Raw genomic sequence first — 15,174 nt, 5'->3', positions numbered from 1 at the left:
AAGATTTACTAGACTGCAAAGATTTCTACTAGGGCTGGGAGCTGCTCTGGAGATGCACCCACACATAAATATTTGTCACAGACCAAAAATCCCTTCGGTTTTCATTTGTGCAACAGTATTTGGAAACCTCTTGGGATCACTGTGTAATAGGTGAAAGTATCTAAAACACTCTACAGTTTCCTTGTTGTTCTGACCACCTTTAAGGCCACACAAATACACACCCTTTAAATGTTTCTTGCAATTAAAGACACAGAAAGCAAAATTAAACAAGTGGACATATAATAAATAAGCCCCCCCAAAAAACAAACAGATTTAAGCATGCAACCCCTCCTCCCAATTTAAATAAATGCTTATACTTCCATTTGGCCAAACCGGGGGCCGCCAAGTCAAAGTGCCTTCCTACCAGCCACAGTCCAAAAGGGCTGAGAAAAGAGGTATCTGAGTGAAGCTACACAAATGCTCCCTGGAACCCTAAACAACCCCTGCCCTTCTCTCAAATCTTCAGAGGCCCAGTTTCTCTCTCTTTATCCTAAAACAAGCGGCAAATGACAGAGAATCCACCCATGCGCAAGGAACGGCACAGACGACACCCTTCGTTTCACAATGTATTGCCTCCTCTTGACCGTGCCAAGAAAACCCCTTGCTCTCCCCTCCTGGCCCTTTCCTATGAATCTCTGATCTGCTCAGTATGGGCCTTGAGATGTTTGTGTTTTTGTGTCCATACCTCTATCCATGCCTCGCACAGACATTTCAATGGATGGAGTGTGAAGTCGAAGGCTTTCACAGCCGGCACACATAGTTTTTTGTGGGTTTTTTGGGTGATGTGGCCATGTTCAAGAAGAGCTTATTCCTGACTTTTCACCATCATTTGTGGATCATGAAGATACCAGCCATGGACGTTGGTGAAACGTCAGGAATAAACTCTTCCGGAACATGGCCACCGCCCAAAAAACCCACAAAAAACCTATTTCCAGGTAGACTAGGCACTTTCTGGGATACATAGAGCACACTGCCTGTTACATGTCCTAGGAGTTTATTTTAGAGCCATAGAGCAGAAAGGGACCCCAAGGACCATCGACTCCAACTCCTTGCCATACAGGGACACACAGCTCACAAACTCTGGAGAAACGGCCATCCGACTGCCTTTCACAGCTTCCAGTGAAGCATAGGAACCATTTGTTGTTGTGTGCCTTCTGTCGTTTCTGATTTATGGCAACCCTAAGGCGAACCTATCAAGGGGTTTTCTTGCCAAGATTTGCTCAGAGAGGTTTTGCCATTGCCTTCCTCTGAGGCTGAGAGAGTGTGACTTGCCCAGGGTCACCCAGTGGGTTTGGCAGCCACTGAAATCGCTTTAAAAGTGACAGTTAAGCCACTTTCAAAATGACAACGAATGAACATTATGTTCACAGTCGCTTCAAATACATTCCTCCCCATAGGGTTTTAACTAAAAAAGGGGTTTTGCTTCAGAGCCGGAAGGAAATCAATGCTGGCATTAGATGGGCCTCCAAAGAGAAGGCATTTGACACTGGGACACCTAATTCCATGCCTTCCCACTTCAGAAGCGGAGGATTATGTTTTCAGTTGCACTGTTCTTTTAATACTGTGAGCCGGTCTAGGTCTCGGTTCTGGGGGAAAATGGGATACAAATCACAATCGCAACCATAACAGCCCCTCCTGAAGACCCCAGTTTTCAGCCAATGTGGGTTTCCGTGGCTGAGCAGGGATTCAACCCATGTTTTCCACAGTCTGACGCTATGCTGGTCCTCCAGCGATGAAGATAAAACAGCTCCTTTCAATGCCTTCCAGAGATATTTAAAGAAACAAAGTGCCTATGACAGTAGTTCCCTCCTCCATTTCTTATCACAAGTAACCAAACCAAATATATAAACCTCTACTGATAAAGAACAAGGATAGTGAAAACGGTTATCTCAACCAGTTCCTCCCGGAAGTAGTAGAATAGCAAAGATACCACCAGTCGCTATTATGATAACAACTATTCTCCTCGCCACTTCCTCCAAGGGAAACCGACTAACCAAATACACAGATAAGCGCAAGGGCCCAGGAACCACCGTCTGCGCCTGGAAGTAACGAAATCAATCAAACAGCATCAGCCATGGCTGTGATATCCACTGCTTCCTCTCAGAAGTAATGGAGTTCAGCAAAGAAGAGAGGGATGCTGTCCGCAATCCTGGCAGCCTCCTGTGCCTCCGAGAAGCAACAGGAAACACGGCAACGGGAGCTAGGCAGACAAATGGGTCCTTAGGGATCTACCTTTGTGTGAACCTTTACCATAAACTGGGGGGGAAATCTTATTACTTGTACATATTGCTCAATCCTTTTCTCTTTCGGTCCTTTCCTTCACCTTTCTGATCTATCCTCTTCGGCTCCCTTTCCTTTCTCTCTTAGGAAGTGCATCTTGGAAATGGTCTTAACGTTACATTTATGCATATCCCTCAGTCTTTGCATCTCTTTCCTTTCTCCTCCTCTCTCTCTCAGGGATGACTGCTTTCCTTCTCTTCTCCTTCCCAGGACACTCTTTTCTGTTTCTTTTCCTTTCTCTCATCAGGATCTCCCTCCATTTGAACATTTACCTCATGCTGGAAGTCTTAATATTACAGATACATATCTCCCTCGTTTTTGTATCTATTTATTATCTTCTCTTTGCCTCAGTGGCCTATTCCTTTCTGGGCCTTTCCTATTCCTTTCTCTCTCTCTCTCTCAGGGATGTGCTTGAACTTTTAGTGTAGGTTCGAAAAGAAAGATAGATAGATAGATAGATAGATATAACATCCATCTCCTCCTCCTCCTCCTCCTCCTCCAGCTGCTGCCATCTTAACTAAGGGCAGAAGCAACAAAAGGCAGGCATCTGGCTATCATTCTCCAGTTGCTTTTCTCCTGTTTGGTTTGTAGCCTTTTGCCCGATGAGAGGAAGAAGCAGCCAGTGGAGCTTGGAAAGCTGGCAAGGAGTCTGCTCTGCGTTTCGCTTGGCCAAGAATAAGAATAATAATAAGGTTTTCACAAGGAATCAAGGCGGGTTACAAGAAAGGCTTCACCGTTTGTTTGAATTTGCTAAATGGCCAACGCAGTGGAAAGGCAAGAAGCCTAGGCACTCGTCACGGCAAGGCTGCCAGGAGTAACGGAGAGTGACGGGTCCCTGGAGGGCGGGGGGCCGGACTCACCCTCATCCGGGCCTCTCCTCCTCCTTCCTCCGCCGCGGAGCCGCGGGGCCTCGCTCGGGCCGACCCCTCTGAGGCAACGGCTCCCTCCAAGGCTGCTCCCAACCCCTCCGTCACGTGACAAGGGCTCGGAAGGAACCACTTCCGGTGCTCAACGGAGGGGAGAGACGTTCACTTCCGGCTCACGCTCCAAATCCCACTCCCCCACACGTCACACGACACTTCCGGTGCTACTTCCGGTCCCGTTCCTTTCCCCCTCCCTTGAGGTCTTCTTGCACTCTTCAGTCTTAACTGAGAGAAAGAAATTGCGGTTTGACAGCCCAACTCGGCAGCGGCAGGGTTTTAGAGCCACTTCCGGTGCTCCACAAGAGGAGAGGAAGACTACTTCCGGTCTTTAACCACACTTGTGGCCAACGCATCACGTGACAGCGGTTAGAGCGACTTCCGGTGTTGGAGCGAGAAAGGGAACGGAACTTCCGGTCCAGCTGCTTTCTCTCTCCCTAAACAAGGCTTCTTCACAACCCGACCGTCACGTGACAGACACCACTTCCGGTTTCGCTCTGCATCCTCTCCGAGGCTCCTTGACAACGGGGGAAAAAGGAGAATAAGAATCAGAAGCGGCACCGGAAGTGGAGGGAAGCCGCTTCCGGTGGCGGAGGGGGGGCTCCGCGGCCCGTCTCTCTGTCGGAGGTGAGGGCCGCTGTTCTTGTTCGGTGCCTTCCAGCCCTTTCTGACAGGACGACCTTAAAGCGGACTCCAAAGGGGTGTTCTTGGCAAGGTTTGCCTTCCTCTGAGGCTGAGAGAGTGTGACTCGAATCCTGGACTCTGGGGGTCCTAGGCTGCATCCACACTGGAGAAATAACCCGGTTTGGCACCGCTTTAACTCTTTTTCTGGCTCAAAGGCTATGGAATTCTGGGACTTGGGAGCTTGTTGTGGGGCCCAGAGTGCTCCGCTTTGGGCCCCACAACAAACTCCAACTCCCAGAATTCCATAGCCTTTGAGCCAGAATAAAAGTTAAAGCTCTGTTTTGCTGTGGACCCACAACAAACTCACTTCCCAGGATTCCATAGCCTTGAGCCAGGAAAAGTAAACACTGCTCTGGGCCACACAACAAACTCCAGTTCCTAGAATTCCATAGTCCTGAGCCAAGCTCCGCTCCGGGTCCCACAACGAACTCCAACTCCCAGGATTCCATAGCATTGAGCCAGAAAGAGTTAAAGCGGTGCCAAACCAGGTTATTCCTCCAGTGTGGATGCATCCCTAGTCCATCGTCCGAACCCTTGCTGCACACTGGTCCCTGCTTCTCGGCTCAGGTCTTGCAAATCCATCCCTGTGTCCTCCTCAGAAGAGTCCAGCTAGTCTCCCTCTCTTTCTAGCTCAACCCACCATCTTTTCTAGCATTATTGTCTATTCCGATAAATGGTTTCTTCATCATGATGAGGCAGTAAATGATGCTGGCAAGATGACTTCAAAAGATCCCTAAATGCAGCCTTAGCATTTATATTTCTCTACTGCTTCGCAGTGAACTTAATCCTCTCTAAGTGGTCAGAGAGAGAACGGAAGTCCAATTTTGGTGCTTTTTAATGTTTGGTATAGCCTTGAAGTTCTTCTTCCTTCTCTCTGCCCTTTAGGTCTGTCAACATGACCGACCGATCCGACAGCCTCCACTTCCAGTTTGACAACTACGGCGACGCCATGCTGCAGAAGATGGACAGGCTGAGGGAGGAGAACAAGTTCTGCGACGTCACCGTCCGCATCGACGACCTCGAAGTCCACGGCCACAAAGTCGTCTTCGCCGCCGGCTCTCCTTTCCTAAGGGACCAGTTCCTGCTGAACGACTCCAGGGAAGTGAAGATCTCCATCTTGCAGAGCTCCGAAGTCGGGAGGCAGCTGCTGCTCTCCTGCTACAGCGGCATCCTGGAGTTTCCCGAGATGGAGCTGGTCAATTACTTGACGGCGGCCAGCTTCCTTCAGATGAGCCACATTGTGGAGCGATGCACGCAGGCCCTCTGGAAGTTCATCCGGCCGAAGCAGCAGCAACAGCAGCAGCCGCTTGAGGACAAAGGGGAGGGCGAGCGGCAGGCGAACTCCTCAGAGTCGAAGGTGAGTGGAGAGGAGGAGGAAGAAGAAGATTCCTTGCAGCCGGACTCCCCTTGCATCCAGCCCTCGGAGGACAGCATGGACATGGACGACAGCGACATCCAGATCGTGAAGGTGGAATCCATCGGGGAGGCCTCAGAGGTCAGAAACAAGAAGGACCAGAGTCCATTTGTTTCCTCGGACCAGCAAAGCGCCCTCCATTCCTCGGAGCCCCAGCACTCTCTCATCAACTCTACAGTGGAGAACCGAGTGGGGGAGATGGAGCAGAGCCAGCTTCACAACTATGCTCTCTCATACGCCGGGGGTGAGAACCTCCTGGCGGCTTCCAAGGACATGTTTGGCCCCAACAACCGGAGCGTGGACAAAGGCCTCCAGTGGCACCACCAGTGCCCCAAGTGCACCCGGGTCTTCCGGCACCTGGAGAACTACGCCAACCACTTGAAGATGCACAAGCTCTTCATGTGCCTCCTGTGCGGCAAGACCTTCACGCAGAAGGGCAACCTCCACCGGCACATGCGGGTCCACGCTGGCATCAAGCCCTTCCAGTGCAAGATCTGCGGGAAGACCTTCTCACAGAAGTGCTCCCTGCAGGACCACCTCAACCTCCACAGTGGAGATAAGCCCCACCGGTGCAACTACTGCGACATGGTCTTCGCTCACAAGCCCGTCCTCCGCAAGCACCTCAAACAGCTCCACGGCAAGAACAGCTTTGACAATGCCAACGAGCGGAATGTCCAGGACATTGCGGTGGATTTTGATTCCTTCAGCTGCAGCTCAGGGGCAGACTCAAAAGGCTGCCCGCAAGCTGATGGCAGCCAGGTGCTGGACGCGGGGAAGCTGGCTCAGGCGGTGCTGAGTTTACGGAACGAAAGCGCCTGTGTGAATTAAAATGGGTTCCAAAGGGGGCTTTCTGTCTCTCTCCTTTTGGGGCACTGGGACCGTAAGGAGGACCGTGGAAAGATGCTTTGGGCATTGAGCTTGGGGGCCAGTCCCAGAAGTCAGGGAGGGCTGGACCCAAAATGGTAGCAGGTCTCTAGATGTGACGTGGGAGGGAGTCACTGTGTTTGAGGAGTCTCAAGTGTCTTTCTCCCCTTGTGGAAAAGAACCCTGTGGGTATAGGCCTCCCTCCGATTATCGGTGGTCTTGGCCAAACCCGAGTGTTGAAGGGTGGTTGGCGGGTGTCTCGGAGAAGCAGTTCTCTGCTCAAGGGCCAAGGGGGTAAATATGGGGAACACATCCACCCGACCACAGATGAGTTTTAAGCTAATTATAAAAGAAACCTGGACTTCTTGAAGGAAAGGAGAAAAAAGCACTGGATCATTGTATGCTCTTGATATTTGATAGTCTGTATGCAACTTTTTAATTTTATACTGTTTGTTTAAAAACATTGGGTACCAGTTGTCTGGTTCCTCTTACTCTAAAGCCGGGGGTGGGCAGAGTGTGGCCTCTCTTGTTTAACATTAATTTAAAAGGAAAAAAATACTGTGTTTTCAAAACCAGGAGTTGACTTCTGGCCACATACAGGTTTTTACAGGGGGCATTTTTTTGGTAGTCTCTGCAACGGCTGGAGGGTCCTGGCCCAAAAATACCGCCTTCCCCAAACCCATCACAGCTGCCCACCCCTGCCTTAAAGTGACAGCCACCCCAACCCTTTTTGACCTTTTATGAGTGAAGTCCCTTTCCTAATTAAGACGATTGAAGGCTGCTGCGTTCAAAAGCCTGGCGATGCTGGTATTATTTGGCCAACACTTTGGCTGAGCCACCTTTTCCCTAGAACCTTTTGTCTTCCAGATGTTTTGGACTTCAACTCCTAGAAGCCCTGGCCATTGGCCATGCTGGCTAAGGCTTCACCAAAATGGTGAAGTGCCTGGAAACCATGCCCTATGAGGAAAGACTTAGGGAACTGGGTATGTTCCCTAAGCCTGGAAAAGAGATGGTTAAGGGGTGATATAGCCCTGTTTAAGTATTTGAAGGGGTGTCACATTGGGATGGAGCAAGCTTGTTTTCTGCTGCTCCAAAGACTAGAACACAGAACAATGGATGCAAGCTCCAGGAGCAGAGATTGCATCTCAGCATTAGGAGGACCTTCCTGACAGCAAGAGCTGTTTGACAGTGGAACACATTCCCTTGGAGTGCAATTCAGTCTCCTCCTTTGGAGGTCTTTAAACAGGCTGGATGGCCATCTGTCGAGGATGATTTGTGAGTTCCTGCATGGCTGAACGGGGTTGGACTGGATCAGGGCCCTTTTTGGGGTCTCTTCCAACACTATGATTCTGTGAGTTAAAGTCCAATAGCATGTGGCAGGCGAGAGGCTGAGAGAGAGTGCTCTTAAGTGTGGCACTCACCTCCATGTCTCTTCTCAGGCTCAATTCCTGTCCACTCCCACTCAGATTTGTGGAAATTGTGTGTGTTTAGACTAGACAGGTTGAACTTGCATGTCCCTTTTGTCTTGTGTCTCTGTGGACTCCAAAAGCGTGTGGCATCCAGGCTCACTCCTAGAGTTAGCTACTGTAGTCTCAACTACTTTCTTCCTCTGTTTTCACCCATGTCTCCCCTTTCCAATTGTCACCTTCAGTTCTTGTGGCCTGGGGCCATGTCATCTTTGTGTTATATGTTTATATGTGTCTGTGTGTGTCTTTGGTGCTTAGAAGCTGTCATCAGTACTAAAGAAAATAGTTAGACGCAATATTAGAGATTTAGGGGTTGAGGAAGACATCACTCAAGGAAGGGAAGGTTATTGGGCACCCCCTCGAGCGTGACATGAGCTTTTAAAAATAAAGGGTACTGGAGCTCCAGGGTATTGAGCAGGTTGTGACCTTGTTTCCAGCCAGGATAGCCTATGGGGTTACTCATGTATGTAAAACATTTAGCGGAGAGAAGTTCTGGAGCAGCCAATGAATGATTAAACATTTTATTGTGAAACTACAATGCATTTGTCTGTACATCACTTCTGCATCCTCCCCTCCTTCCTTCCCTCTTCTAGCCAGTGTTGGGGAATTACAGGTTGCTTTCAGTCTGACCCTGGAGAAAATGGCTCTCTGCCACACAGAGTTTGTGTATTTCTGTGGCCTTTCCCTGGGCTGAGGGAGAGAGCCTGAAGCAAAGCACAACATTATACAATTTTGTCTCTAGTGGACAAGGACACATACATCATTTGCCTCTCTGAAATACCTCATCCCTGAGAAACGGTTTCTGATAACACTGCTTGAAAAGGCTACATTGTAGGACTGCAGTTCTCCTAAACTTCCCATCCAGCATAGCTACTGGCCATGCTGGCTGGAGGATTCTGGGAAATGTAGTCCAAGGTGGAAACTGTCAGGACCATGTTGAAACAGGTCTAATAAAATGACAATGATGTGGCCACTAGGTGGAGCTGTTGTGGAAGTTATTTTACAGCTCTAGTGGCAGTTAAATGTGTCAGTATTTTAAACAGTGCATCATTGGAATGTTGATGCAACTGTCAACTGTCATTCTCAACTGTCACAGAGAGAGTGTCAGTTGGTGTCAGAGCACCTGCCCCTGTGTTTGTTGTTATGTAACTGCCTATCTGTTTAGTTGTTATGGTTGTTTGGTTGGCAAAGTAACTTATTTATTAAAGCCCTCGTGAAGAGGGAAGGCTCGTTAGTGTCGTTATCAGTTGCAGACATCTCTTCAAAATCCTTCTCCCTGGCGTCCTGCCGACGTGGTTCAACTCTGCAGGTGGTTGTGGTGGTCACAGTGCGTCTTTCCACTCCCCAACAGAAACCCCATTTACACTGCAGGGGAATGCTGAGTTCCTACAGTGTGTCCATATCACCATCTGCCTGTGGCTGTTTGAGTTGCAAGGCCTGGAGCTCATAGTGTAGGAAACCCATTGTGGAAGGAATTGCTGAATAACTCCTTGGTCCAGAAGAAGTCGCCAACAGGGCTCCAACCCCCAAAAGGTGATTTGCATTTTTCTGCCTCAAAATACTGCTGCCTTTGTTCTTGATGCTGTTCAGAAAGTCATCTTGGTAAGAACTGATGTCAAGGTGTGGCAAACCTACTCCTCCTTTTCTTGCTCTGGAGGATAATGGGAAAGGATCCAGTTTGGAGGTCCGGGTGGAACAACAACCACACATGACACACAAGTACACCTGTTAAGGAATTCCCCAGGTGAGGACATGTCCCCGTTCTTGCAGCAAAAATGGTTCCAAGTAGGTAGCAGAAAGTGGATAAAGAATAACATTTGAATTCCTTTCCAGCCTCTTTTTTCCCCATTGTAAATGCCTCGCAAGCATGGGCCCTTATGGGTCTTACATTGATATTCCACTGTCTACAGTAAGGTGTGCTTGAGGCAGCTAGCAAATAATAAAATGCATGATAATGAAAACATAAGGACAGATCCATAGCTTGGAGAAATATCATCCCCAGTTAAAACCTTTGGCAAAGGAGTGAATAAAACTGGGAAGCGCCTTTGCTTGCTGGTGGAAAACCAACAGAGATGCAAATGATCTGGCCTCTTTGAGGAAGTGCCAGGGTTTGGGCGCAGCTGCGGTGAATTCTGCCAAACTAATTCATATCGACAGTGCCATATTCGTTGGTAATCATCATTACTGTCTGAAGAACACACACCAGGCAGATTTCACTCCAGGTGAGCAAGAGCATATTTGCACATGTGCAGAGTGCTTCCCTCCTTTCTGAGGAATCGCAGCAAGGAAGAAGAAGCTGTTCTCTCAACTCCCAAGTCCTTGGAATTTTGCTGCCGTTGTGCAAATATTGGGATAAGAAGAAGGCGAACAGCGGGTGGAATAAATGGAGGGAGCGCCTTTTTAAGACCGGCTGGCTTTCTTTTCTGCATGTGTGTATGTACACAAAGAAGGAAGGGGGGGGGAAGGTAGAAACACTTTGACGATTCCTGGGATTGGCCTTTGTGTGTGTGTGTGTGTTTGTGTATGTGTAAAAAGAAGGGAAGGGAAAGGGGGAAAAAGAAATGGAGCAGCACCTTTAAGACTCCTATGCTTGGGTTTCATTCTTGCATTTGTGTGTGTATCAAAAGGAAGGGTATCTTGCTATTATTTTTGCGTGTGCGTCTGTGCTTTAAAGGGAGGCTTGCACTCTGTGTGTGTGTGTGTGTGTGTGAGAGAGAGAGAGAGAGAGAGAGAGAGAGAGATCCCTCTGATTGGCTGGGAAAGTCGTCTGGGCCAGCCAATGAGGAGCTTGCAATGTGCTGCGCTTCCGGGTGAAGGTAAGGACCAGCCAGGGATGCTCCAAAAGGGCTCCGGAAGTCTATGGCTGCATCTCTCCAAGCAGCAAGGAAGGAAGCAAGGAAGGAACCCAAGAGGTAAGGCAGAGCAAGGATTTGGGAGGAGGTCAGGGCTAGTGGGTGCAAAGAATGGCTGGACTCAGGGAGAGAGATAGAAAGGGAGAGACTAACAAGGTGCCAAGGCACTGCGTATCCCTAAGTACTGGATCTAGACCTTGCAGCACCTTTGAGACTCACTGAAAGAAAGAAATTGGCAGCATGAGCTTTCCTAGACTTCTGTCTACTTCCTCAGATCCATCTGTATATGCCTTTGTTAGTACTGTATATGACAGACTGGTTTTGCCAGATGGAAAAGGGCTTGTTCCAAGAGAGAGGAAAATTGAAAGGAGTGTTGAAAACTGCATCCTGAATTTTGAATTCTGAAGTTCAGTGTAAGTTGATTTATATCAACTGAGAAAGACCCATATGTCGAAACGACTAAAAATAAAATCTCCGGAGGTAGTCGCCTTGCTACCTGAAAGATTGCCTCTTAATGGTAATTTAGTATTGAAATAACAGCCCCATTTTGCTATTTGAAAGATTAAAGATTGCCACTGACTATCAATTTATCATTGAGATAATGATGGTGAAGATTCGACTGAACTTGATTTATATTAGTTGTGAAAATTATTCCACCAGCCTCTCAAGAACTTGGAAACCACTGGACTTTAAATGAGCAATTTCCCAGCAAAGAAGGTTAGATCCTAAAGTATAATTTGAAGTATGAAGTTCCAAATAGTGGTTTCATTGTTGTAATATACAGTACTTAGGGATATATAGTACCTTGGTACTTTGTTAGCTTCTCCCTTTCTATTTAGGCTTTTTGTTTGTGAGACCCTCCTGGGTGATGGACTCAGGGACCCCCATCCTTTATAAATGCTGGACCAGCAAAGGAGGACATGGCAAAGCAAAATGTAGGCCTTTCCAGAGAAACGCTTCTCATTTGTTTTCTCATTTGGTTCCTTGCTGCAGACGCAGGACCCGCAACCATGGCTGCCGACTCAGACGTGCTCCATTTCCATTTCGACCAGCAAGGAGACTCCGTCCTGCAGAAGATGAACCTCCTGAGGCAGCAGAACCTCTTCTGCGACGTCTCCATCTACATCAATGACACCGAGTTCCCCGGGCACAAGGTGATCTTCGCGGCCTGCTCCACCTTCATGCGCGACCAGTTCCTCCTCACGCAGTCACAGCAGGTGCGGATCACCATCTTGCAGAGTGCAGAGGTGGGCCGGAAGCTGCTCCTCTCGTGCTACACGGGGGCCTTGGAGGTGAAGAGGAAAGAGCTTCTGAAATACCTGACGGCTGCCAGTTACCTGCAGATGGTACACATTGTGGAGAAATGCACTGAGGCTCTCTCCCGTTATCTGGAAATCAACGTCTCCGTGGAAGGCAACGGAGGGCAGACCGAGAAATGCCATTCATCCGACATGGAGCTGGGAAGCAAAGATGGCAACTCAGACAGAGACTGTGAGATCATTGAGATCTCTGAAGACAGCCCCGTTCTTTTAGAGGATCACGTAAAGCGGGAGAAGGAGGAAAGCCAGATGCCGTCCAGGCAGAGGTTGATCTTGGGACGGAAGGACGTCAAAAGCCCCGAGATCTCCACTGTCGAGATCGGATACAAGGACGAGGAGATCTGCATTTTCCAAATGGATTCCCTCAACCCACCCGCAGTGGACGAGGAACAGTTTTCACAACCATCCACCTCTTCGAAAACCAACCTGTATTTCCCTGAGACTCAGCACTCCTTGATCAACTCAACGGTGGAGAGCAGAATGACAGAAGTGACGGGGGCTCCGTTCCAAAGCTTTGGGAGCGAGAACCCGGAAGACGCCTCCATGCCGGGTTTCCAAAACCCCGAGGAGTCCAGCTACTCATGGCGCCACCAGTGCCCCAAATGCCCCCGCGGCTTCCTCCACCTGGAGAACTACCTGCGCCACCTGAAGATGCACAAGCTCTTCCTCTGCTTGCAGTGCGGGAAGACCTTCACGCAGAAGAAGAACCTGAACCGACACATTCGGGGCCACATGGGGATCCGTCCCTTCCAGTGCATGGTGTGCCTGAAGACCTTCACGGCCAAGAGCACCCTCCAAGACCACCTGAACATCCACAGCGGGGACCGGCCCTACAAGTGCCACTGCTGCGACATGGACTTCAAGCACAAGTCCGCCCTTAAGAAGCACCTGACATCCGTCCATGGAAGGGGCGGCGTGGACAAAGCCACGCTCGACTCCATTACTGAAGTCAGGATAGACTATGACTAGCGTGACCCTTTGGACGCAGGGTGGGGGATGTATAGTTTAGGGGACGGTCCTTGCAAAGCACTGTGTTCACCCTATCTTTTAAGGTCCGGATTCTGCACATACAGCTAACCAATGCACCCCAGAATTTCCATCAAGAACAGCAGCTTCATGATGGTAGGTGAGAGCTTGATCCAAGCAACTGGTGCTGTATCCACATTGCACAATTATAGCACTTTAATTCCACTTTAACCATCATGGCTCCCTCCTGTAGTTTGGCAAACATTTGGAAGTCTCTGCTACAGAGAACCAGCCCATTCCCATGAACCAGAATCTCTAGCAGAGAAGCCCCTTTCAACAAATCCAAGGATTCTATAAGAATGAGCCATGGTAGTTAAAATGGTATCAAACTGTTACAACTATAGTGTGGATACGACCCAGAAAACAAAGCAGAACAAAAAGTGGGTTTACCCATCCCAGCCCCACAATTCCTTTGAGGTCACACATTACTTTATATAACTATATATGTGGGAAGAAAAAAACTTTAGGGGGGACTTCTTTCGTTCCAGCACTTGAGTTTCTAAAGGTGGTTTTTAAAAGAGCAATTTCATTATATTTGTAAGGCTTCTGGGACCTTATCCTTTAAACAGAGATGATGATAGCGATGGAGACGGCTGTGAAGTCAGTAGGTAAAGGCGACTTTCTCCTATGGAAATTAAACTGCAAACAGCACCTTCATGCTCTTTTGTTAGTGGAAAGAAAAGGGCAACCTCTTCGAAACCTCCTATTTGAGCTTTCCTCTTTTATCCTGGAGCACTGGCCATATTCAAGAGGACCGAACTGGAACTGGATATGTTTTCTGGGTCAGCCAGATTGAATGGGAAGATACTGGCTCCATTCCTTCCAGCCAAAATGTCGGGGAACTTTGCTGTTTGTTAATATGGGTGTGATCTGCATTTGGTAAGCAGGCTGAGTCACCTCTATGGCACCTAGGTTTCCCCCATGCCTTCTTTCCTTTCTCCTCCTGCTTTGTATTTCACAGCCATCTGTACTTTGTCCTCCCTGGCAATATCTGTGTATTAATATATATACACACACAGAGACATGCGCTTTCTGCATAAGAACATGGGTCTCATCTTAGGCTACTGTTTGTAAGGTTCTTCTTGGCTTAGTGTTAAAAATGAATGTTTGCCGTTTGGTGTGCTAATGGTCCAAGTTACAAGTTCTCACTTGATCCTCTATGTTTGTTTCCCCCAAGCTGGTGTCCCATGGATGGGATGGACTACAATTCCCATCTTGGCTGGGGATGGTGGGTCAGCATAGTATTTGTAGTCCAACCCCTTTTGGAGGTCCCTACCTTTGAATGGCGTTACACACCACCTGCTTGTTGTTGTGTGCCTTCGAGGTCTTTCTGACCCAAAGGCCAACCTGTTCCAGCGTTTTCTGGGGCTGAGAGAGTGTGACTCACCCAATGTTACCCAATGGGTTTCCATGGCGGAGCGGGGACTCGAACCCAGGGCTCCAGGAGCGTAGTCCGACACTCAAACCACTAGAACACACTGCCTCTCTTTAAAGGCTTATCTCTCCCCGTTCCTTTGTACTTTGTGTGTTACAGGCCTGTTCATGTTTATTTTGGGGGTTTCACTTTGCAATAGTAACTGCAAACTGCCGTATGATTTTGGGCACGGCTGCTTTGGCGCCTGGTTTCTGCGTTTTCCTTCTCTGTGACTGTAGTGAAAATAAAAGTTTTGCCCACGGTTGATAGAATGATGCTTTCTGATCCTCTTCTTAAGATTAAGCTGAAAGGGTGAATCGCATTGAAGGTCCTGGGATCTGTAGTTTCGCGAGACGTTTGGCTTTCTCTGCCAGGGACCTACAAAGCCCAGCATTGCAGAGGATGGGGCCAGGGCAGTGGAAGCTGTGCCAAACTGGGTTCTTCCTGCAGTGCGGACGCAGCCTAAAGGCGTATCAGCTCTGCAGCATGAATGCATTTGGATGGACCCCAAGCGCTTAAGTGACATCCCTTTGGGGGAAAGGGATAACGAGCTTTCAATTAGCAGATGGTGGGAGGAGTGGAGGGTGAGCCCTGGCGCCTCAGCTGCTGGCGAAGAGGGAAGGAGGTCAAGCGGAGCAAGACAAGGGCCGCCATTCCTTGATTGATCTGCAGCCATTAAGCCTTGCAGAATGAAACGAACTGACCTGGATGGAGGTCATTTCTAGTCAATCAGCCACTGGCTCCACAGCGCCCCCTTCGAGGGTGAGGCGGCGGCGAGAACAACACCCTCCGGACCCTTTTTTTGCACACGGCGCGCTCGGTATGCAAATGAGGCCACGCCCACTCAGGAATAGTCTCAGGGTTATTCCTCCCGTCTAGGCGGCTCCTCTCTATGG

General features: G+C 48.9%; 3 protein-coding genes across 10 annotated transcripts in view; 2 read left to right on the top strand and 1 right to left on the bottom strand.

Moving 5' to 3' along the window:
- The window catches only part of RABGAP1 (RAB GTPase activating protein 1), a 48,715-nt gene extending 45,163 nt beyond the window's left edge, over nt 1-3,552 (bottom strand). For 2 of the 4 annotated variants that reach the window (XM_089534699.1, XM_089534700.1), the window contains exon 1: nt 3,180-3,550. The gene's annotated coding sequence lies outside the window, so the exon portion shown is untranslated. Of the gene's footprint in view, nt 1-3,179 lie in introns of all 4 variants that reach the window. The other 2 variants (XM_089534701.1, XM_089534698.1) reach the window with 2 other exon arrangements.
- LOC149307946 (zinc finger and BTB domain-containing protein 26-like) lies at nt 3,501-8,205 on the top strand. Of its 2 annotated transcripts, none has more exons than XM_089534707.1 (2): nt 3,501-3,607; nt 4,809-8,205. In XM_089534707.1, exon 2 carries the CDS (start codon nt 4,819-4,821, stop codon nt 6,163-6,165), a length of 1,347 nt encoding a protein of 448 aa, XP_089390833.1. In that variant the 5' UTR covers nt 3,501-3,607; nt 4,809-4,818; the 3' UTR covers nt 6,166-8,205. The 2 variants fall into 2 exon arrangements, with proteins under 2 accessions (XP_089390833.1, XP_089390832.1); XM_089534706.1 differs by lacking the exon at nt 3,501-3,607 and adding an exon at nt 3,743-3,866.
- A 507-nt stretch (nt 8,206-8,712) lies between these two features.
- ZBTB6 (zinc finger and BTB domain containing 6) lies at nt 8,713-14,651 on the top strand. Of its 4 annotated transcripts, none has more exons than XM_089534705.1 (2): nt 8,713-9,411; nt 11,513-14,651. In XM_089534705.1, exon 2 carries the CDS (start codon nt 11,530-11,532, stop codon nt 12,805-12,807), a length of 1,278 nt encoding a protein of 425 aa, XP_089390831.1. In that variant the 5' UTR covers nt 8,713-9,411; nt 11,513-11,529; the 3' UTR covers nt 12,808-14,651. The 4 variants fall into 4 exon arrangements, with proteins under 4 accessions (XP_089390831.1, XP_089390830.1, XP_089390829.1 ...); XM_089534704.1 differs by having other exon boundaries at nt 8,713-9,889; XM_089534703.1 differs by having other exon boundaries at nt 8,714-9,200.
- Nucleotides 14,652-15,174: the final 523 nt, after the last annotated feature.

This window comes from Sceloporus occidentalis, unplaced genomic scaffold (assembly GCF_023333645.1).
Source record: "Sceloporus occidentalis isolate IW3139 unplaced genomic scaffold, rSceOcc1.0.p SCAF_8, whole genome shotgun sequence".
Classification (NCBI taxonomy): domain Eukaryota; kingdom Metazoa; phylum Chordata; class Lepidosauria; order Squamata; family Phrynosomatidae; genus Sceloporus; species Sceloporus occidentalis.
The sequence above is the reverse complement of the archived record's forward strand: the minus strand, read 5'-3'. Positions and strand labels throughout refer to the sequence as shown.